The 22859-nt window shown below is 41.8% G+C and overlaps 1 protein-coding gene across 14 annotated transcripts in view; it reads left to right on the top strand.

Annotated features, from left to right (window-relative positions):
- The window catches only part of ADAM22 (ADAM metallopeptidase domain 22), a 122636-nt gene extending 102299 nt beyond the window's left edge, over positions 1 to 20337 (top strand). For 11 of the 14 annotated variants that reach the window (XM_053410489.1, XM_053410492.1, XM_053410491.1 and 8 more), the window contains 2 exons: positions 16344 to 16467; positions 16824 to 20337. In XM_053410489.1, coding sequence (XP_053266464.1) covers positions 16344 to 16467; positions 16824 to 16844 — 145 coding nt within the window. In that variant the 3' untranslated portion in view covers positions 16845 to 20337. Of the gene's footprint in view, positions 1 to 2896; positions 2984 to 15218; positions 15531 to 16343; positions 16468 to 16823 lie in introns of those variants that run through there. The other 3 variants (XM_053410493.1, XM_053410501.1, XM_053410497.1) reach the window with 2 other exon arrangements.
- The last annotated feature ends 2522 nt before the right edge of the window (positions 20338 to 22859 follow it).

The following is a 22859-nucleotide window of genomic DNA, read 5'->3' on the forward strand; positions in this document are numbered from 1 at the left end:
TTTTTTATCCCATTAAAAGTTTCTTCCCAAAAGTATCACTGTGGCAAAATACCCCCAAACCCGCCTTTGATTGCTGATGGCAGCGCTAGCTAAGCCCTCCTCCTTGCTGGCCTGATGTGTGTAATCTCCCCTGCCCCCCAGTCTTATAAGACCTGGGACTTCTGCATTGTTGCATGCTGTGCTGCAAGCCAAATCAAGCCACTGGTTTTAAGTTTTGTAGGCTTAAGAAGTTGTTTCTTTTTCGTTTTAAGCAAAGTTTTACCATTTGATCTGATGGGTTATACTATATCAATGATGACCGATGCACAGTTAACCCCCACAAAGATTGCTCTGCCCCTCTTGGTTTCATTCTGCAACCTGGCATGATGTTAAAAACTACCGTTTCAGGTTGCTCAGAAATAATAGAAGCTGAAGTGTGTGTACCTGGGGCGAAGAAGCCTCAAAAGTCTTGTACAACCTTTGCATGCTTTGTTGCCGTGATAACTTTCTCTTTTCTCATTGTAAAATCCAGATCAGGAGTGCTTCATGGTTACCAAACGAGCCTTTACAATAAAAAGTGTAGGTTAAAGGTTTGTCATTTGCTCTCACACAAGCCCACTAAAACTGCAAGATAAGAACCAGCGCATAATGTCTTGCCCATGAGCCCATTGCTTCGCTAGCAAATTTGTCTTGCGGCTGTGCTTTGAACTTTTACTTTTTAATTAGGAACCAAGATGGAAAACATAAAGCACTCCTAGTTTTCAACTTGCTGTTGAAAGTAAGTAGACTAATTAGAAGCAATTACAGCTGATAGAGAATTAAAGCGACGCCTGTGCTTATGTGGTTGGGGTGAGTGGGTGGGAGAGTCACGCAGCTTAGGCAGAATGATGCTCACAATGTTTGATTATTGGATATAATAAATTCACCATCTGATTTTTATTTCTATTGAAAGCCCACGTTCCACACAAGCTAAAAATGGTTCACCCAAAACATTGCCACCTAGTGGCTTAGTGAAATGGGAAGATTGGTGTAGATTGCGAGATACACATTGATAAACAGAGACTAGTGGGTTGGGGCAGGGGACAAAGAGGAAGTTGGGGTTGTTGTTGTTCTCCTGCCCTTCTCTCTGGAAGCCCTGTTGAGATTCCTCTGAGGGTAGCAGTGCATTTTTCTCCACAATTGTGAAGACCTGGGAAATGGTTTTTCTATAAAATAAATCCTGACATTCTCCAGAGTCAAATTACATGATGTCATTTAATATGCTATAACTTGCAGTAGTAGCAAGGTCATGGAGTCTCTGGCTTAGTGTCAGCTGTAGGTGGATTTAAAAGTAATTTATGAAGAATATTTATTGCATATAATTAATGTCCCATCTTTTCTTCAAGGAGGAGCCCAAAGTGGCACACATATTTCTCCTGCCTCCACCACCCATTTCATCCGAACAACAATCCTGTGAGACAGGTTAGGCTGACAGTGCCTGGCTCAAGGTCACATAGAGGGGGAATTTGAGCCCAGCTCCCTTCCGTTCTAGTCCCAACGCTCTAACCACTACCCCACATTGGCATTACCAGTTTGTCCCTGCACTTCATTGACTTTTTAAACAGGCAGCAATATTAATGTAGCAGTAGTAAATTTTATCAAACAAGTACTCATGTAATCTGTGCTGCAAAGAGAGGACAAAGTAGAATATACTTTCCATTGATAAAACAATGGTTGTTAGGTTCAGTCTGGATATATATATATATATATATATATATATATATATATATATATATATATATATATTAATACTGTGAGAAATGTCTTGCACATAGTGTTGACCAGGAAAGGGCTTTGGGAAGGATCCATGCATATTCGTCAAAGGCTATATTCAAGTTGTACGGGCAATTGCACAGCTTATAAGAGTCACAAGTGTAGTGCAGCCCAGTCTTTGTGCTGCAAACAAAGGCTACTCAGAAGTAAACCCCATGAGTTAACTGGGAATTATTCCCATGCAAGTGTGCAGAGGTCTGTAGGCCGAACAGTTCTGTCTGGTAGATTGCTACCACATGGCAGCTGTTTTGTGTGTGTGCAGTTCACTGCACAGAATAATCTGTTTCTTCATCTCACTACGGTCTTCCACGTATTGCCAGCAACATGAAGAAAGAGCAGTGTGTGGTGAGCCTCTGGGTACACAGCTTGTGCTGCAATGCAAAAACAGCTTCTTGTGTTTTAGGCAGACTTATGTGCACCAAAGAATCCACATGTGACTGCAAGTCAGTAACATTTCCTGTCATTTAACTGGCAGAACCTGGTTTATTTGCAACCATGGACATGAAAGAGTCCCCAAGACTGTAATGTTCAGCCCCTGGTGTAAGAGAGGGACCCATCTCTTAGCTGCCTTTTCTCAGATCAACCTGCAAGTATCCAAGGTGGTCTGCCTATATTTATGTACTCCTGACCTGTGGTGCAAGGCAGAGAACATTTGCTTTCTGTATAAGTTAGGTTAAAGACACAGCACTGAGACAAAACGACTTGCCTGAAGCTTTCAGGAGGTGCTTATAAGAGATTAAAGTAGTCCTCACTTTGGAAGGGCAGTTGCTGCAGCACCTGTCTCTTGCGTACTTCCCCACTGGGCAGATTCAGTGCTTCTAAGTCTGTTTGCATCCAGACCGAGATTTAGAGATTTAAGAGATGGGTAGTTCTCTCTCTCAAGACAAAAGTAAATTGCAGATGTAAGCCTCCACTTCCAAGGGAATTCATTTTGAACCCCCGTGGCTCGGATTTTCTTCACCCAACTTCCACACTGATTTATTTAAGACAATCCTTGGCATTTGGAGGGTGTAAAACAGCCAAACTGAGCTTATGCTGCTGTGTGTTACCAGATATTTCTTTATTCTTCTTCTGCTTTCTCTGTTCCTTCCATTGCTTTTTGCAGGTATTTAAGCCCATGGTTCAAAACAGAATATAATGTAGCTAAGTGGGTAGAAGATGTGAATAAAAACACTGAAGGACCCTACTTTAGGTATTTTGTAAATTAATTCTCTATCATCTTTTAAGAGCTGTTCCAGCATATTCCAGATATGATGGGACTCCTTATCTTGTATCTTCCAATACAAGTGATTTATTGTAGATGCTGAGGACCCTTTTTGTTCATTTGCTGCCTTCTGATGTCTTTTTTGGGCTTCATTGTGCAATTGCGATTCTTTTCTGACTGTTTTAATGAAGCCGTTTGAAAAGGATGTTCATAGTGCATGTATTTCCCATCTCCATCTCTAGCTTTTAGTAGCTTTCTCTTCGTTTGATGCCAAGTAGCCTTTTTGTGGGCATGATCTATGTCTACCTCTAATCAAGTAACATTAGTTGAAATAGCTAAAAGGTCAGTGTATTGAAGCTAGTAGCTTTATAATACACTTAAGATGCAATCCTATACCCACTTACCGGGAATAAGTCCCATTGAAAGCAGTGGGGTTTACTTCTTAATAGACATGAGTAGGGTTGTGCTGTTAGTTGTGCCAACCCAGTGCTTTTACAATAAAGGTGTTAAATTGCAGCAAGTAGTAGAATTGTACATAGGTTATCATTTGTGCATCATAATTAAAAAACGGGAAGCATGCAAGCATGTTAGCAGAGCATTTACCTAGTATATCCATTAGAAGTCAGAAATATGCTGGAAAGAATTCATTGCTCTTCATGGTAAGAGGCTAAAGATGTGTTGTGTGAATACTCAGTTGGGTTGTGCTTTCTTTGTTTCGGCCATTGGCCATAATGCCAACTAACAGATCAAAATAAGAAGAAAAAAATTAATTACAAGCATACAATAAAGACCAATTGGTAAAACCAAACATCAAACATACAAAAACCTGTAAAACTTAATAACAAGGAACCAATAATAACCAGAGAATAACACAAGAATGTAATCATGTTAAATACTTTGAAGTGTCCATATATCTCATTAACAGTGGAATGCTATACATGTCTACTAAGAGAAAGGCTCTAGTGAGTTCAGTGGGTCTTACTCCCAGATAAGTGTTATTGCAGCCTAAAATAAGCATTTCACTAGTTCAATCCTTTGTCAAGTAGCACTCAAAACAGGTGTCCAAACTGGAGTTTGGCTATATAGTAATCAGAAAATGTTTGCCACTGCTTTGCATCTGCCAGAGCGAAGGTGGCCACTGTTAATCTCATTTTTGCTGGCCAATAAATATTTTCTTTTCTTCTGCTTTAACCAGTGTTTGCCATATTTTTAACAATTGAAGAAGAAAGTTCTTCTGCATTTGCCCTCAAAATTAAGACAGAAGAGTAGGTAGTATGGAATGTCCAGTTGTTTTCTCCCTACGGATGCAGAAATGTCAGTCAAAAGGCACTTTCCCATAAAGCAGAAGTTTTCAACTTTTTTCAGTCCACGGCTCCCTTTGGGGCTCAAGAGTCCAGTTATGTCATCCCTTGCCTGCATAGCTGGCAGTCTCTCACCCTTTTTAAAACACCTTCCCTTGTGAACTGTTCCCTCAGCCTCCTCTCCTTGAGAGTCCTCTGGGCAGCCACTGCTGCCATCCCTGGTCTCTGAACTCCCCTCCTCTCCCCCGCTGCCCCATAGACAAGTGTCTCCTCACACTGACCAACAAGGGCCTGGGAAGAGGATGCCCCCAGCCTTAGTGGCCCAATGGAGTCTGGCCAAAGACAAATGTGAGTCCAGCACCTTACCTTGGCAGGCAGCAGCTGCCTGTGTGCCTGGCCTCCCACTTGTCTGTCCATTCCCAACAGCAAGGGCTGGTGGACTAGCTGGATGGGTTGCCTTGCCTGCCTGCTTGCTTGCTTGCTTGCTTACTCCGAGGCTGCCTCAGCTCTTGGCAACCAGCACTCCATGGCCAGCCCCAGAGGTACCATTTGCCTGGGGAGCTTGTAGCCAGGGCTGCTGCAACAAACAGCCACGCAAGCCTTGGGGAAGTAGAGACATGAGAGAACATCAGAGGAGGGAGGGAAGGAAAGGGACAGAGGCTAGTGCAGCTCGCGGCTCCCTGGGCATCATTCAAGGCACCCTGATTGAATGCCACTGCCGTATATGGTACATCTAAAAGAGTGGGCAGGGCATTGGTTGCCATCTCAGCAAAGGAGGGCTGGAACTGTCCTTAAAACAAATGTAGGGAAGTCAAATAACTAATTTTTCAAACTGTGCTTGGATTTTATCAATGCATAATGTAGCACATTCTTAACATTTGTCGATAAGAACACAGCTCTCTGCACAAAAATGCCTCTGAGGTGCCATTTAAATACCATTTTGGCAGCTATGAACCATAATCCATTAAAAAAATTCAAAGGCAAACCATGTAATTGGATCAAGATGGCACTGAAAGGGGAGTAAGTCGTTGGTTTTTTAAAAAATTAAGTGAATTTGCCCACACCTCTAGGAGCCTGTCTTCTAGGAGATGAAGTCATTTATGCCAATAATTAAATAAACACAAGGAGACTGGAATCATTCCTGTTTGTTCTGTCTCATCAGAACCAGAAGACTGCAAGGACTCCTAAAAGAATTTTTTAAAAAATAATTCTAGTGCCTTCTCTCCAGGAAAACACCATATCTCAGTTCCATATAATCATATTTTAATAACTATTATTTCCACTCTGTTTTAAAATTGTTTAATACTGTACAATGAGCCTGCTCCCTTAGTCTGTTAGAATTTATTATGCAAGGAATAATCTTGCTTGATCCTCCTTTTATATTTTTCCAACTGCCAATGCTGGAGATCACCAACTTAGGATACTATTCTCAGTGGCCAGTTACACTGTTGTTATAAGCCCAGTTCAGTTGTTACATGAGTGAATGGGACCCATGGACAGAAGAGTAGAAAGAGGGCTTCCTGTGGGACAGATGGGTAGATAAAGGGTTTCCCATGTGTTTAGTGCTTGTGTGGGCTTCTCATCTGATCTAGAACCCTGAGCAATCAAGATTCTAAATTCCACAGGGAGCATTTGCCTGAACACATAGGAAGCAGTCATGTGACAATGGGGACAATACTAAAGGCAAGGGCTCCTTCTTTGTACTTGCATTGCCCCGCCACACAAGTAACAGCTTAATAGGGCTTAGTCATATTCCAAAGATTTTAATGGCAAAAGTGACCCAGTGCAGTTTACAGGTGAGATGATAGAAGGATAGGAGACCCATGTCATTGTCACAAAGTGATGTTTAGAGAAGTTCATGGCCAGTGCTAGGTGAAGAAAACCCATCCTCATTAAATTCAGAAGTGGTATCATTTATAAAGAAACTAAATAAAAATAAGGGAGAGAACATCTGTGTTGCTTCATCTCCTCAAGTCACTAGTTGCCTTTTGGTCAAAGGCCTTAATGGGGTAATTCTTGTTTCTGAGGTTAGTATTTGGGTATAGAAGATACTATTCAATGCAGTATTTTACTAGGGGATTTTCCTATCCCTCCTCACTGCAGCCCCTGTGTGTACAAAAAAAACCAAAAACAAACCTCTTCTGCACTGGGAGGGAGGATTCGGGGTGGGGGTGGGGAATCTGATGTAGGCAGCTTATTTCTGAATCAGCGTGCATAGGATTGCGCTGAGTCCGTCTGCTAATCCTCTACTACATACTATATTTTGTTGAGCTGCACTTCCTAGTGAGCTTCCCTTAAAACCTCCCCAAACAGTTGGTGCTTGGCATGATTCTCTGTCTGTATCAACCTCATTAATCCCCTCCTCAGACTGAGCACCTCCCCTGAAACATGCTAAAAACCCTAATCTAATTGCTTTGGAAGCCATGACTGCTTGTAAAACTTGAGAAGAGAGGAGTAGCCTAACAGCAGGAATCAACTGGATTGGTGTTGAAGATAAGCTTATTTATAGATGTCTGGGACCAAGATGCATATAAGATAACCCCACGATAAAATATTCAATTACTTCCCAATTATACTACTTCCCAAATTGTTCATCATCACACATTATGATGACCGTAGGTATGAGCTGTCACTACACACGTGCAAGTGTTTGTGTGAAATAATGCATGCTTGTTCATTGGTACAGCTCAACTGTTGAGTACACATACTGAAAAACTGTGAGTATACAGGTCAACTATATGTGTACACTGATTGTACACTCATTGAATGTAATGTGTGAACACCCCTGATGCGAGGGACAGTACAGATCTGGCTCCTGTTCTTCATGTCATCTCATAGTTTTCTGATACTAGAGCCCTGAATAGATTACATAATGGTAGCACTGGGGAAGGAAGGAATTCCCCCACTTGGTGCTAATTTTGGTAATCCCACTCCCAATGGCTGGTCCCATCAGGTTAACTCACTTTGACTCACGACACATTTTTGTTTCCTGGCTAGCAAAATGTCCATAAGCACTTTTGCATTTTCAAGTGTTTTCTGAAACTGAAGATGCATTTTTTTCTGTGCTTGAAATAAGAAGCATTGTCCAGAATGCATAGCAGGAAACCTAACAAGTACTGTTTGTTTAGTGATGGGAAAGGTTCTAGTCTAGGGAATATTTGTAGAGAGCTGGGTTTGGGAGAAAATAGGGGTGGTGATGTAATAGAGTCTGTTGTGGAATTCGTTCCAGGTTAGAAGCCAGTGGAACATTGGGTTAGCTACTAGGTAACTTCTCCCTGCAAAGGGGGGAAATGGGGTCCTGAGCTACAAAGATGGCTTCCATAGAATTCTGTCTCTTCCGGGAATCCCGCAAAGTGGTTTGTGGTGGCTAGTTTTTCAGCTGCGCAGGGTACTTTTGGTTTCATTGGGGGAAGCTGCACATGGGATTCTTAGTCTTGCTTTCTACTCGACCTTTAGCTCTCTGCAAAATTATCAATGCAGGAGCTGCCATGCATATATTGTGATTTTTTAAAAATGTAAACATAAGCAAGTTGCTTTGTGTGTGACTCTTATCACTCTGCTTTGACCAGGGCCGTCTCTAGCAAATGTGGCACCGGGGTGCAAATATCCACCCAGCGCCCCCAAATTACCACGGATAGAGTTGGGGTGGCCGTAGCTGTGCACTGCCAGCCATCCGGGGGGAGGCACAACTCTCCCCCATGCCACGGTGGGAGAGCGATCCCTGCAGAGGCTTGGGAAGGAAGCTGCATGCCTGCTAGCCTTATGGTTGGCGGGGCACAGCTGGCAGGCATGCAGGGAAAGGGGAGGTTGCCAGCAAAGCCACGCAGCTCCCCCACTTGCTGGGGTGTCCCTGAGAGGCCGGCCCCCTGGCGCGACGCACCACTAAGCCCTATGGGAAGGACGGCTCTGGCTTTGACAACACTGAAGTCTGTTTGGATAACCATTTAGGAATGGGGGGGGGCTCAAGCTTTCCAGTAGACCATCAAAGCTCTTGAAAGGATGTCAGGGGGTGCATGTGTGTTAAGGGTTAGATCACTTGAAAGAGCCTGATTTTCTTCACTAGTGCTCAAGAGGAAAGAGGCCTGGAGGGTGGGGGTGGGTCTTTCCTCCTTTCCCCGTGCTTCTTATGAAAATAAAGAGATGCCAGTGACACTGTTTCCTGCCAGTATTATAGAAACTGAATGAGGACCTCCATGACTTACAGCAGAAAACAAAGCTGCCGGCCTGTTTAGCACAGGCAGCTTTAATAGGACTGGCATCTGCTACTCTATTCTGGAAAGTATGAGAGCAGAACTGATATAGGTGGTCCACATAAGGTGGGTTGTGCTTCCTGCCAATGCTTACCTGCTTTCATTCCCATGTTGTTGGACTCCAACTCCCAGGCTGTCTGGGGCTGATAGGAGTTGGAGTCTATTTTTTTTTTTTTATTAAATATTTATTAGCATTTTCAAGAATTAAACAAGAACAAAAAATAAACAAAACAAAGGAAAGATACAAAAATACATAACAAAATTAAACAACAAAGAAAGAAAAGATAGAAAAGAAACACATAAAATTATTCATACTTATTGTTCTTAACCTTATTTCTCAGACCTCCTCACACCTCCCCTTCTTGTATTCCAATTTAAATTATCAGTTCAGCAAGTCCTTAACTTATTTCTTTACCTTAATTTATACATTTAATCTAACATACCATTATTTTACTTTGCTTCTTTTTTCCATTTCCTCCATTTATTTTTTACAATCTTATTTTCAATTAATTTAAAAAAGAAGAAACCAATTTTAGCTTATTAAAAACACACATCAATACTTATACCTCATTAATTGTTCTTAAACCTTTTTCCTAAAGTCGACCAAAATTTCCCTTCCACGATTTACCCAATTTCCTTACCACAAATTAAAAATGAAAAAAAAAAACAAATTATCCTTATGTACCCTTTGGATTCCCAACCTCCACCCGCCCTTTTTCCCGGTTCCAGTCCCCAACCAATGTCCATCAGTCTTTATGTTATTTATTTAGCCTGGAGACCTCACGTCCGAGGCCCTTTTATCTCTCTCAGTTCCTTTCTGCCGGTCTCTTTGATGGTCCTTAATGTTAAGCCCCAAGTCTCGGAGGGGCTCCGGCCCAGCAGAATCCTTGTTGCTTCCAGCCAGTCTTCCATACTTGAACGCAAAGCCTATGGGGGGCTCCAACTCTTGTTTCAAATTTCTTACAGATCCAGATGTCCCCAAGGCTCCAGCTTTCACCTTCCGCAGATTTATAATCTCCCATTCAGACCAGGCTTTCCACATCCAATTTTTATTGTCCTTTTTTATCATCATGTCAGGCCTCATATTGTAACTCTCCTTTAACTCCTGCACATCTCCTGCTTCTCCTTCATTTTCTTCAAAGACAGCACCTTGCTCCATCATTTCTGCACTTTCAGTTTCATTTACTTGTTCAGTTAAGTAGGCTTCCTGTTTCAAGTCCTTATCAGGCTCAAAACTGTTGTTCATTGTCCAGTGTAGTAGTGATATCTTTGTAGACATAACATTGTATTCATCTTTCAAGTTTCCCAAGAGAGCGAGTGTTCGATAGGAGTTGGAGTCTAGTAGCATCTGGGGAACACCAGGTTGGGGAAGGCAGTCCTGTAACCACACACAATACTTTAGATGTTGTGGTTTCCTGAAACTATCTACCAGTTTTCCTTTTGAAATATATTTGCATACAGTTGTAGAGGAACCGGCTAATTCTCTGCAGCATTGATTTAGTAGTGATCAAGATTAATGCATAATCCTCAGCATGCTTACTTGGAGGGAAGTCGCGTTTTGTTCAGTGGGGCCTGTTCCCAGGTATGTGTGCATAAGATTGCCATTCTAAATGTGCATGCTTAGAAGTAAGTCATTGAAATAGTTAGCATTTGCCTTGGAAGAGAACATATTGAGAGATAACACAACTTATTTGCTTATCTACTTGTAGCCATGCACTTTCTCGGGAGCAAACAAAGGAAGTAATTGGCTCCTGAGCCGAGATGAGGACTTTTAAGGAGGAAATTGTATCCAGTTTTGTACTTCGGTGTGGATCCTTGATGAATTTGAGGAGTCAAACAGAATGAGCAAAGAATTTCTGGAAACCAAGCATAGTTATTCTAATTTGTCCATGGCAGAGTACAGTCATTGCTCTATGGTATATACTGTGTTCACAATATTTTTTCAGCCAAGCCTTTTCACACATAAGTCATAGTGACTGTCAGGGCATCCCTTGCAGCTAAGTTTAAGTTCATGAAATAATTAGAGCTGAAGTGCACATGACACAGAAGGAAGGGATGGGCAGATATCATGACTGTGGGCTGCACTGTTTCATCAGCATAGATTACCTGCATGCAATAAGCAAACCTCGGGGGGAGGGATCTTTAGCACTGCATATCTCATCCCAATACAGAGAGCTTATTTGGTGGAGGCACATTCAAAAAGATGACATCCCATCTGCATTCAGAAGAGGGCACATTAGACAAATCCACCACTGCACTGCATAATTTCCGAACGAAGATGATTGAGCTTCCTTTTCGTATCACAGAAACAGCAGTTGGGCACAAAACACCAATGCTCTTGTCAAATAAGAATAGCAAGCTATTAGAAAGCTTGATGTATTTAATGAGCAAGGTTTATCAGGATTCTCTGGTTTCCTTCTGTGATGATGTCTAAGAAGGGCAGCTGCAGTTTCATCAGGAAATGTACTTATTTCAGGTTGTGGTTTGGATTTTGAAAATGTATTCCTGAATATACTCTTAAAGTATGCACAGAGGAGGGACTTGCATTCAGGGCATTCATATGTGGTGCCGGGGTGCAAAGATCCGCGCGCCCTCCCCTCCAGGTTGCCTAGTCCCAGGCACGAAGGAGAGCGGAGCGGTAGGCGGGCTCTTCCCCGGACTCATCTCTTGGGCCCCAGACTCTCGGCCTGGTGCCCCTGAGAGCCCGGTGCCCGGGTGCTCCGCAACCCTAGGGCCTATGGGTAAGACGGCCCTGCTTCCACTTGTATCTGAGCTTGAAACTCTTTGGATTCCCAAGATCCTCTGGGTAACACCTATACGTTCTACACACATCGTTAGGGCAGATCACATGCTTCCTAAATCCACTTCTGATGAATAAGTAGGCAGTGCCCGTTGGGCAAGGGACACACTTCACATTAACCATAGAGGCAGAAAATAATAATAGTAATAATGTGTGTTTTTTATTTGTACCCCACCCATCTGACTGGGTTGCCCCACCCACTCTGGGTGGCTTCCAACAGAGTATAAAAGAACACAATACGCCAGATACAAAAGGCTTCCTGAAATATGTAGATGATATCTGAAGAAATGTGGGGGCAACTATAGTGTTTGGTGTGGAAAGTACATAAACATGGTCTGAGATGCATGGAGGCGAGGGAGGCATAAGGGATCTAAGGAGGCTGCTGGCACAGCCATGTGATTAGGGATTTTTAAAAACATCCTTTCTTGAGTTCAGCAAGCCAGAGGGACCCAGGATGGAGCGTGAGGAAGGGCTGCCATGAGCACAGGACTGGGGTCGGGGCGGTGAGTGAGTCTAGCGTTTCGTCAGGGTACTGGAACATCTGAGACCAGCTGTGCTTCTGACTTTTATGTTTTCTTGCACATGACCCAGATACAGAGCTTCCTTGGTCTGTCTTGATTCCGGAATTGATTCTTAAGACACTTTAGTTGTCCATGCCCTTGTGTGTATAACTCTAGTCAATAAAGTGCAGACGCCTTATTGACTCGGACAAGAATGCCCTTCCGTGTGATGCCGACATTGACTTGCTAGTGCTTTCCTTACCTTGTACAGAAATGCTGATTTCTCTGACTAATCAGTCCATTTTTGTCTATCCTCCCCACCCCTCGCCCCCACCCCAAACCAGACTCCTACTTTGGCTGGAACCACTGTGCACTGGATGTTGCTTGCATGTCTACTAATTTGGGTGTTCAGCTCTTTGTATTTGCCTTTGTTTCTTCACAATTAACCCTTTTTTGCCTCTGAACTGCATGCCTTCTGTATAATGTAACACGTTCTCATACACTGTAATGTTTCTGCTGTGCTGCTTTCAGAAAAGCAACTTATGTGCAGCCCTATACCCGGGACATGTTTGCCTGGGAGTAAGCCTCACTGAATGCAGTTGAGGCTTAGTTCTGAGTAGTCACGCATAAGATTGCGGTTAAGCTCTGAGCCAGCGAAGACTTACATCAATGTAGGTGAAGGATGGGGAACCTGCAGCCCTCAAGGTGATGTCGTAGTACAACTCCCATCATCCCTAACCATTGGTCATGCTGGCTGGACCTGATGGGAGTTGGAGTTCAACAACATCTGGAAAGGCTCCAGATGTCCTCATCCTTGACATAGGTGCACAGTTGTCAGTGGGACTTGCATTAGTATAAGCCAGGCATAGGCAGACTCGGCCCTCCAGATGTTTTTGGCCTACAACTCCCATGATCCCTCGCTAGCAGGACCAGTGGTCAGGGATGATGGGAATTGTAGTCCCAAAAGATCTGGAGGGCTGAGTTTGCCTATGCCTGGCATAAGTGGTTGGTGACTCTTTAGTACACAGTCACTTTAAAAAAAAAGTTCTTCTGCCAGTTCCTCATTTTCTTAGCCAATACAAAAATGCATGAATAAAGGGAAAAATTTTTTTTTTAAAAAATAATCTTTATTACTTTTAAGAATTACAAGAAAAGAAAAAAAAAGAAAAAAGGCGGGAAAAAAGACAACATAGAGCAGAAAAGAAAAAAGAGAAAAAACAATACAATACAATATATAAACAATACAAACCATAACCTTAACACACTAAACTAAACAGAACAAAACAAAACAACAATTTAAAAACATATACCATACCATCATTACTCTATCTTTCATTCCCTTATTTCATCGACCTCCTCTCACCTCCCTTTTTGTATTCCACTTCTGTTACTTGTTTCAGCAATTCCTTTCCATCTTTCTCTATTTTTATCATTATAAATATCTTAACATATTTTTAACCTTATTTTCCATTAATACTAAAGTACTTATTTATACTTAACTCCTTATAACATTTCTGCTAAAGCCATAAAGTTTCATTCCAACAATTTTCTAACAGTCATTAATTTTACAATATTTCTATATATAAACTTTAAACTTTCCCAATCTTCTTCCACCATCTCTTCTCCCTGGTCTCGGATTCTGCCAGTCATTTCCCTCCATTCCATATAGTTCATCAACCTGGAGATCTTCTGTCCGAGGCTCTTAAATCTTTTCCAAGTCCCTTCTGCAGTTTTTCTTCATATTCTTTGATACTGAAAATGCTAAAGAGCAGGTCTTGGGGGGGCCCCGACCCAACCATGCCCCCATTCCCTCTCGACAGACCAACCAACTCTCCACAGCTAGAACCAAGGTCCATACAATATCTCAAATCATGTTTCAAAGCTCTTCCAGATCCAAAGGCCCCCACAACTCCAATCACCTCCTGACCCAGATTCAGGACCCAAAGGTCAGTAAATCCCTGCATGGAAGAGTCTGTCCAACCTTCCTTCTCCGGTCCAAGCAGGGCTCCAATCTTCAAATTCTGACTTTTTCTATATTCATTCATAAAAGGCCTCCACTTATAGTCCTCGATTTGCCTCTGTAAGGCTGGGGCTCCCACTTGTATTACTTTAGGTTCAACAACAACAACTTTCTCCTTCATCTTCTCCCCAGTTTGTCCTGTCAAAGTAGGTTCCTGTGTCAAATCCTGAACAATTTCTGTATTGATGGTCACTTTTTGTCCCAAATTAATCACTTTTTGTCCCAAGTTCTCAAGTTTAGCAGCCATAACATCCGTCTTCTTGTGGAGCTGTTCCAACGAATAACTTATCTTACATAATACAGTCACTAAGGCTCTTTCTGTAAACATTTTTAAAATCCAAGGTCAGTCTCTGATTCTCACAATTCTTATCTTGCAGCTGGAGAAACCCCAGCTTCCCTCTTGTAACAGTTTCAAAAGCTCCCTCTAGAGGGAAACAGTCTCCACTTGTATCAATCCTTTCAAACACAATTTAAACTATAAAGATAGTTTCAATTTCCAGTTACTTTTCCTCCTTTTTAAACGCAGAAGGGAACAATGGAAACAATATAATTCTCTTATTTAGCCATCTGTCAACATAGTTTCTGTTCACAGTCAATGAGCTCTCCCAAGACGTCAATCTACTGGCAGCCCATTTCCAGGTTCAGAGCAGTGGTAATTTGATTTTTCACTCTCTCCTGCAGGCTCGCTAGGTCCAAAATTTCCCCCCTCTTCTCCTGCTTCCAAGGGGGGTTTAATAGTTTTAACCGATGGAGATTTAATCCTTTACAAAAAAAAAACTTTCCAAGGCTTTAACTTGCAACGTCTTTGCTTCAGTCTATTTACAAAAGAGGAAGGCGGACTTCCTGTTTAAATCCTTCCCGTTTCGATGCCAAATTAATAAATTTAGAAATCCAATTTTCCGTTCTACTCACGGGTAGTTGTTTAAAGTCAAATTGTCCACAGGAAAACGTCAGCGCTCTCCAGCAACAGTGATGCGGCTTCACTCCGTGAAAGAAGCAGTCAGTTTGAAGCACTGCACCGCTCACCCCACTTCGCTCCGGATCCCCAAATCAGGGTTTCCCCGCAAGTAGGGGAGGCGCAAAAGGTGCCATCTGAATCCCAAGTTCACAAGCTTCTCCCGCCTGTGATTTCAGTGGGTCTCCGCCTTCGCCGTGGCGGTCAGACCCTGATTTCCACGGAGCAAATTCCTCCCAATCGGAGGCGCCAACCCGGAAGTCCGGAAAATGTTGATGCTTTGTATGTATGCGCTAGCAGCCTCATACCCAGCTTTGTTTGGGAATTTTAAGAAACACAAAGATTAGGGGCTAAAAATCAGTGCAGTGAACCCATCTGCTCTCTTGATTTGAAATAGCATCCAAATGTATCCAAACATGGATGAAAACCTGCTCCTTTATCTCAGGAACCATCATTCAAAATTTGGCTAATATATCTTAAGAGGCGTCCAAATGCATAACAAACAACTTTCTAAAATATATATAGTAGATACGTAAGCCTCATCTGAATTATACATTTAAAGCAGTATCGCACCACTTCAAGCAGCCCTGGCTTTCCCATAGTCCCTTGGGAAGAGGGTTTGGCAGTTAAACCGCTGTGAGAATTGTGGTTCGCCAGAAGCAGCTTAGTCATGCTGGCCACATGACGCGGAAGCTGTATGCCAGCTCCCTCAGCCAATAAAGCGAGATGAGCACCACAACCCCAGAGTCATCCGCGACTGGACCTAATGGTCAGGGGTCCCTTTACCTTTTTATAATGCAGATGAAGGCATAGATACAATGTGATATAAAGGAAGAATTTTTAGTTAAATAATAATGAAAGCTTCACATATATTACCTCATTAATCCCTATAACAATTTGATAAGACAGACCAATATCATTATCTCCAAAATTCCAGGTGACAGACTTAAATTGTGGCTTCCCTGGAGCCACTTAGGCTGAGGGGAGAACATTTATAGCTCTGTCTCTTATTCACCATGCTACCCTAAATCTGGTTCATAACAAATCATATTCCCAATTTTATAAATAGCTTATTTTTTATCATTTGATGCATAAAATGATAAGAAGTCTGGTTCATAGTATGTAGTTCAGCCTTTGCCAATCTGATGTTTTGGACTACAACTCCCAGCCAGCCCAGCCAGCCCAGCCATTCTGAGTAAGGCTGATGGGAATCATAGTCCAAAACATCTGAAGATGGGTGAGGACTAGCTTAGTCACTGTCAAAAAGTGCAGTCCCTTGAGAACAACTCTTGCAAAGTCTCCATTAATATGAATTAGAATTGCTCAAGACTTGTACAGGAGTTGGTCCTACTGAACTGTTTCCTAAGCTGTTGTAGCTTAGAAGCCTTTGGCTTCTTTTCCAACTGTGTGCGGCAGAGTGATTGAATCAAATTCCCAGCATAGCTTCAAAGTAGTTCCAGTTTCTGTAGCAAGGCTGGTATCCCTAGACATTCTGTTTATTTTTGTCTATTCAACACCTCAGGACCCTTTCCCCTGCAAAGTCCCCTTCGTCATCTACTGGCTCCATTGCCTCCAGCAGAAAATACCCATACCCGATGCCTCCACTTCCTGATGAGGAGAAAAAGGCCAACAGAGCAAGTGCCAGGGTAAGCCTCACTTCTTCCTTGGATCTGCTGCGTACTTGACATTTAAGCTAGATGCAGACAAACACCATTTTGCCCTTCACTGTTGTTTGTACTGGTCTCATCTTGGAGGAGCCAGCTGTTTATCCATCAGTGGTCTGGTTGGTATGTCAACTTGGGTCTCTGTCCACTGAGCCACAGTAGCTGCTTTCACTCAGACAACAGAAGTTTCCATTGCATAGTTAAAACATGGAATACAGAAATTGTAGAATCATGGAATTGTAAAGTTGGAAAGGATCCCAGGGGTCATGCAATGCAGGAATAATAGTATAACAGGAACAGCAATAATGGATATTTCTCTTCTCTTTGTCCTCTTACAGCTATGGGAGACTTCCATTTAGTTCCACTGTCTACCTGAGCTGATACCAGAACTGTTTACTTCAGATTTTATACAAACTCAGCATTGCTGAGTCGCTGAACATTCATCTGCTAAGTGGACAATTTGAAGGGCAGAGATGCTGACCAGCATGGAGCGAACAAGTTCCCTGAAGAAGGAAACGGCAATTTTCTGCAGCGGATTAGGATTTTAATTACAAGTAAAGAGCAACCAAACCATATACATACCCCATTTACCTGGGATACATGGAACTGAAAATATAAAAGAGTATTCCGCATGATGACAGATAATATGTAGATGCGCAAATGAAACTAATTGGGAGTCTCAAATGTGGGTTTTTCTCTGGTCTAACATAATCCCAAATAACTTTAAACAAACAAACAAACAAAAACAAAAAGAATTCAGAATTTGATATGTAAACATTTATGCTGTGTGCATGAATTCCTCCGTTCACCACCTTCCATGTGTAAGGGACTAGTCATTATACTTTAGTAAAACTAGCATGCAGAAGTAAGAAATGTTTTTTCCGCAAGTGGGATCTGAAGAGGCAAACATTATGACATAAGCAGCCAACAACAACAAAAATGCTTTTTTAGTTTTTATTACTTTTTGTGATTATATTCTAAGTAGAAACTCATACGTGTGTAAAAAGTTGTAAAATACCAACAATGCAATTATATAATGTGAAGTTTTCTTGTTTTGCTTGAAGAACACTCATGAGTGAACATGACATGTCAAAGAATCTTAAGGGCCAAAGTAGGCGTGGCATGGAAGGAGGACCATGGGCCAGTGGAAGAGCACATGGTTTGTATGAAAAAGGTTCCAGGTTCATTCAGAATCGTCTCCAAGCAGGACTGAAAAAGTCATCCTTGGAGAAGGGCTTTCAGTCATCGTAGACAACAGTGAGCTAGATGGACCAGGGGTCTGATTCGAAATAAGACAGCTTCCAATATATATTTTTAAATCTAATAGCAGCTGCAAGGGAGAGGGATGGTTCTGTAGTGCTGGGGGAGGATTTTTCAATCTTTTCCCCAACTGTGCTGTTTCCCCCTCAAAAACCGCCCCTCTCTAGCTGCTATGCCAAAGCTCAGGTGCTAACCTGAAGGGTCTAGAATGCCTTCCTGGATCCACAGAAAACAGTGGTTCACTGCAACACATGTTATTCTCCTTCCCAATGAAATAAATGGGACTTTAACAGAGCACTCATAAAAATCAATGGCGTCACAATCAGGGACCACAACAGTGAATGTGATGGTGGTCAGAATGGCACATTTGCTGTATATATTACATTTTTCCCCTGAACTTCAGCTATCCAGAGCTCCTAAGTTATTTGGCTTCACCAATTTATCCTATGTGCTGATATAATACTATGTAAATAATGCACTTCTTGGCCAAATAAGAGCCATTAACTGAACGGTTTGGTTAAGTTACCAGAGGCCATCCATCCACATGGTGTTGCATAATACATGTATGGAGGAATCTCTGTTCCTACACCGTGCAATATGCACTATCGGTATACTATGTTGTTATTGGCTATATACATTCATCGATGTTCCTGAACTGAGTTAGTTATGAAAGATTTTGCAAAGTTGTGTGTTTGTTTTTTTTAAAAAATCAAATATAGGGAATCTTGTCAAGGTGACACAATATTGCCAGTATAGATTTTTATATAGGAGCTGTTATTCTGACTTACTAAGCACAGGGCTGGGGAAAAAATTTGTGGCCCTCCAGATGTTGGGACTCCAATTCTCTTCAGCTTCTGCTAGCATGGCTAATCACCAGGAATGATGGGAGTTGTAGTCTGGCAACATCTGGAAGGACACAGGTTCCCCATTCTGTGATGTAACATTGCAGGTGATGGTCATATGCAAAAAGGAAAGGGAGAGGAATCTTCAAAGGCATTTGCAAAATAATGTTTTTTGTGTATTTTTTTTAAATTAACAATATGTTCCAGTCAGTATGTTCCCGTACTCTTGTTAATTGCATTCCAAAACAACTGTGAGGTAAAATGATAAAAATGAATAAGCACCTTATTATAGGTCTGTGGTGTGTATTGTAGCTCTCAAGGTATGTATTAGGCAAGATTTTATATATGATGCTTTGTTAGTATCAGAAGTTGCAACATATACATGTTGGGACCAGAGATGTTTAATTCTGATCTTTTCCCCCAGTGATTCCAACATGCTTTTTCCCTAGCAGCAACTAGAGAAGAGATTTTCGGAAACCACTGCCTTGCAGAACCCAGAATAAAGTGATACCCACATGCATGGCAAGGAATTAATGGGCTGTTGAAAAATCTCTATTTAAAGCATTCTTTGGCAAGGGCATCATCTGATCTTTTGACAGTATTTGAATGGAAACAGCTTCTAAATTTCTAAATTTCATACTTGTTTCACACAATTCTTTGGTACATATGTTGCCATGTGTGGCCTTCCTTCATTTAACTCAGGTATAGAGCACCTGTGAACCCTCCAGATGTTGTTGGACTCTCAATTCCATCAGCCCCACTGAGCCTAGTCACTGGTTGGGTTGGTGGGACCTGTAGCCCAACATCTGGAGAGCCACAGGTTCACCTGTCCCTGATGTAACTGGACTTACTTTAAGAAATTCCACTTAGTTGAAAATGTTGGTTCTATGCGAATATAAAGTACATTTAAGAATGTCTCCAATTGTAAAATATGTAAGACTTTTAAAGTGTTATATTTATAAGACTCTGCCAGTTATATTTATACAACACTGGCCTTGCAGTCATAAATAATCCCTATAAGAAGCATAAAGTTGGGTAAGTATTTTGATTTGTAATAAATAGGAAAGGAAAGTTAAAAGAGAGAGAGAGCAAATTCCCACCTGAGAAAATGTCTAAAGGATTGTACAGTATATGTAAAAGTATAATTTTGGAAATATATAATGTCAGCCAGAGACTGGAGGGTGAAAGCTAAGTTAACATCTTGTGCCATTAGACTTGGGGAAACTTGATTGAAAACCTGGCTGCCTTTCCCTTGGTTTCAATGGATTTTGAAGCAACTTCTGGAACACAACCTACCCTCAGGTTAAAGGAAGGTTAAAATAAAAAGGCCACCTCCATATTAATTATAGAGAATACACACACACACACAGAGCTTTTTGATCCTCAGTATCTGAAACATTTAGATGTATATCATGTGCCTTTTTGGATCTTTTTCTGTTTTGGTACAAACCTAAGCATCATTTAAAAAAGACTAATTAAGTTTTTTTTAAAAAAAAATCCTCCTCCATCTTTTATTTTCAGGTTATTAGGAAGAGTGAAGTTTTGGTTTTTTGCCAGACAGAGCTGAATGTAATGTAGTGTTAGTTGAGGCAACTTCAGAACATTCATTGAGAATACACCCTTGTCTGCAATTAATGGCATACACTGTTACCTACCATTGTTTTGACCATTACTAATATTTGTAAATATTCACCCATTCAGTAATCTTAATGTAAAGTTAAAATATAATTTTAATAAATCTTGGCTTTTACTTCCATGGTCTAGTGCAGGATTTCTCAGCTCACAAAACTGGATTGCCTTGGTGTGTGAAACGGTCATGAATGCTGGTCAGTAGGAAATGATGACTTAAGTCTGGATTAAGAAGGTTAACTAATGGGTTTTGAGTCCGGAAAGACAGAAGAGGTAAGATTCTGAGAGAGGTGCTGCTTCTAGCTATCCCCACACTTTTGATCCATATGGACAGGTTCAGGGCATCTGTTTGTTTTATTTTAAGCCATACGTACATAAAGACTACTTCTGGAGATGTCTCTGCTGAACTGTGTTCACAGGCAGAGACAATGGAAGGTTCCCCACAATTTTTATTTCTTCTCAGGATAAATGAGCATGTCTCCTTTCTGTAGAGATTTCCAGTAAAAGGTATCTTAGTAAGATGTGATTGAAATGGATGTCAACTCTGCAGCCTTGTTCCTATGAGCCGCTGCGCCAGCAAAGAAAACAGAAAGGCAGAAGGCAATAAATTTGTGATCCTCCAGGTGTTGAGCTCCAACTCACATCTGCCCCAGGTAGCATAACCAGTATTCAGGGATGATAGGAGTTGTAGTCCAATAAAATTGGGAGGACCTAAGGTTCTCTGGCTCTGGAATAAGGATTGTGGTGTTTGTGAGGTTCCCTAGGATGCTGTCGCAGCAACAAGCCATGAACAGTAGCTGGGGGCACCGTCAAAGCTTATTTGCTGCTATTTACTGTAGGTGTTGCAGTGCCACAGAGAAGCCACCCCAAACTCTTGTGAGCATGTGGCTAAGTCTCATGAGAGATTTGGAGGGGTGACTAGGGAGTCTTTGTAGCTGGGCCAGCCTCATTCTGTGGACAGCCGTTGCTTGGTCTGCTACTCCCAATGCCAGTGGCCACAGATTTTCTTGTACGGCTATTCAGGTGACACCACTCGCTTTCCTCTTTTGTTTGAAGCGTGGTGGCTGCTACGCCTCAAACAAAAGAGAAAGGAACCCAAAGTGATGCTTCATGGCTCGGGAGGACAAGGGGGGCATGGAACATGCATTTGGCCACCCTTGGGTGGACAAGGGGGGCATGGAACATGCATTTGGCCACCCTTGTCAATCTACTGCCTGAGACAAGTTGCTCAATGTGCCTCATGATAGGAATAACAATAGTTTGCAAAGCCTTTATGCAGCAATGAAATGGGCAGAATGAAGGCAATGGATGGGAGGTGACTTAAGAAATCAGGGCCTTTTCAGTGATGGCTCCGACCTGGTGGAATGCTCTGTCCCATGAGATTAGGGCCCTTCAGGATTAAACCTCCTTCTGTCGAGCCTGTAAGACAGAGCTATTCCACCTGGCCTTTAATTTGAATTCAGCCTGATCTTTTATTTCCCTTCCCTTCTCTTCCCTCTCCCTCCCCCTCCCCTTTTATGAAGATTACCCACTCTGAGACCCCACAGCTAATTCTCCCCATGCCTCCTCGCTGGCCCAAGTAGGACTAATCCAGCCAGCTAGCCCTGGTGACTCTCTAATGCTTATTAGATGGATTTCCCCCAAATTGATTTCTGAACTTTGAATTTTATTGTTATTCATGTTTTTATACTGTATTTTATGCTGCTTCTACAATGAAGTGTTCTAAATTTGTTGTTAGCTGCCCTGAGCCCGGTTTTCTGAACCGGGAAGGGTAGGGTATAAATAAAAAATTATTATTATTATTATTAATATCTGTCAGGCACCACAAACGGTAGTATGCAAAACCTTTATATAGGAAGGAAACGGACAGCTAAAAGGCAAAGAATGGGAGTGGACCTGGTAGGCCTCAGAACAGACCTTTCCTATAGTTTGCAGCTGTAATTAGTTCAGCACAAGTCATCTGACCTGTCACAGCTGCATTTGATTGGCAACTGAATTACCAAGCCTGAAATCAAGCCCAGGCCAACCCAACTTGGGTTTTTAAAAAAGAGTATTTCTTCTGTAAACATGCAGCAAGACAGCAGCAGTATGAAGGTAAGTGAGAATAAATTTCATTCCAGAGTGTTGCTGAAATGTTAGTCCACACCTGCTGGCTTAGGGTTTGTTTTAGGTATGTGAAAATAAGTGGTGGAGTCTTGTTCAGTTGTCTGAATCTGGCATCATAAGGTAGTGAGTGAAAACATTAGAAGTAGCTATAGTTTGCTAACTTGAAATGGCTACTTTTTGTCTGAGTGTTGAAATCCACTTCTGTTGGTGGGTTCACAGGAATTAATGTAAGGAATCCATGACAGTTTTGTGGTGTTTTTTGAGGGGTGGGGTGGGGGGACAATCACTATTTCCCCTTTCCTACCATGGTTACACTGCTGATCATTCATTTTCACTCAAATGTCTTCATTTTCAAATAAGATTATCTTGTGTGTGTGGAGGAAGAGGCGAGGGAGTTCATTGCTTAATTTGGAGTCTGAAACACAGATAAGTTCTGAAGAAATTAGTTTGGTCTTTTGAACATGGCTTCCAATATTTTCAGTATTGTGTGCTTTTTGAGGGTTATAGCTAATTTTACTTTATTTCTTGCATTTGGAT

Source organism: Podarcis raffonei, chromosome 12 (genome assembly GCF_027172205.1).
Source record: "Podarcis raffonei isolate rPodRaf1 chromosome 12, rPodRaf1.pri, whole genome shotgun sequence".
Classification (NCBI taxonomy): Eukaryota; Metazoa; Chordata; class Lepidosauria; order Squamata; family Lacertidae; genus Podarcis; species Podarcis raffonei.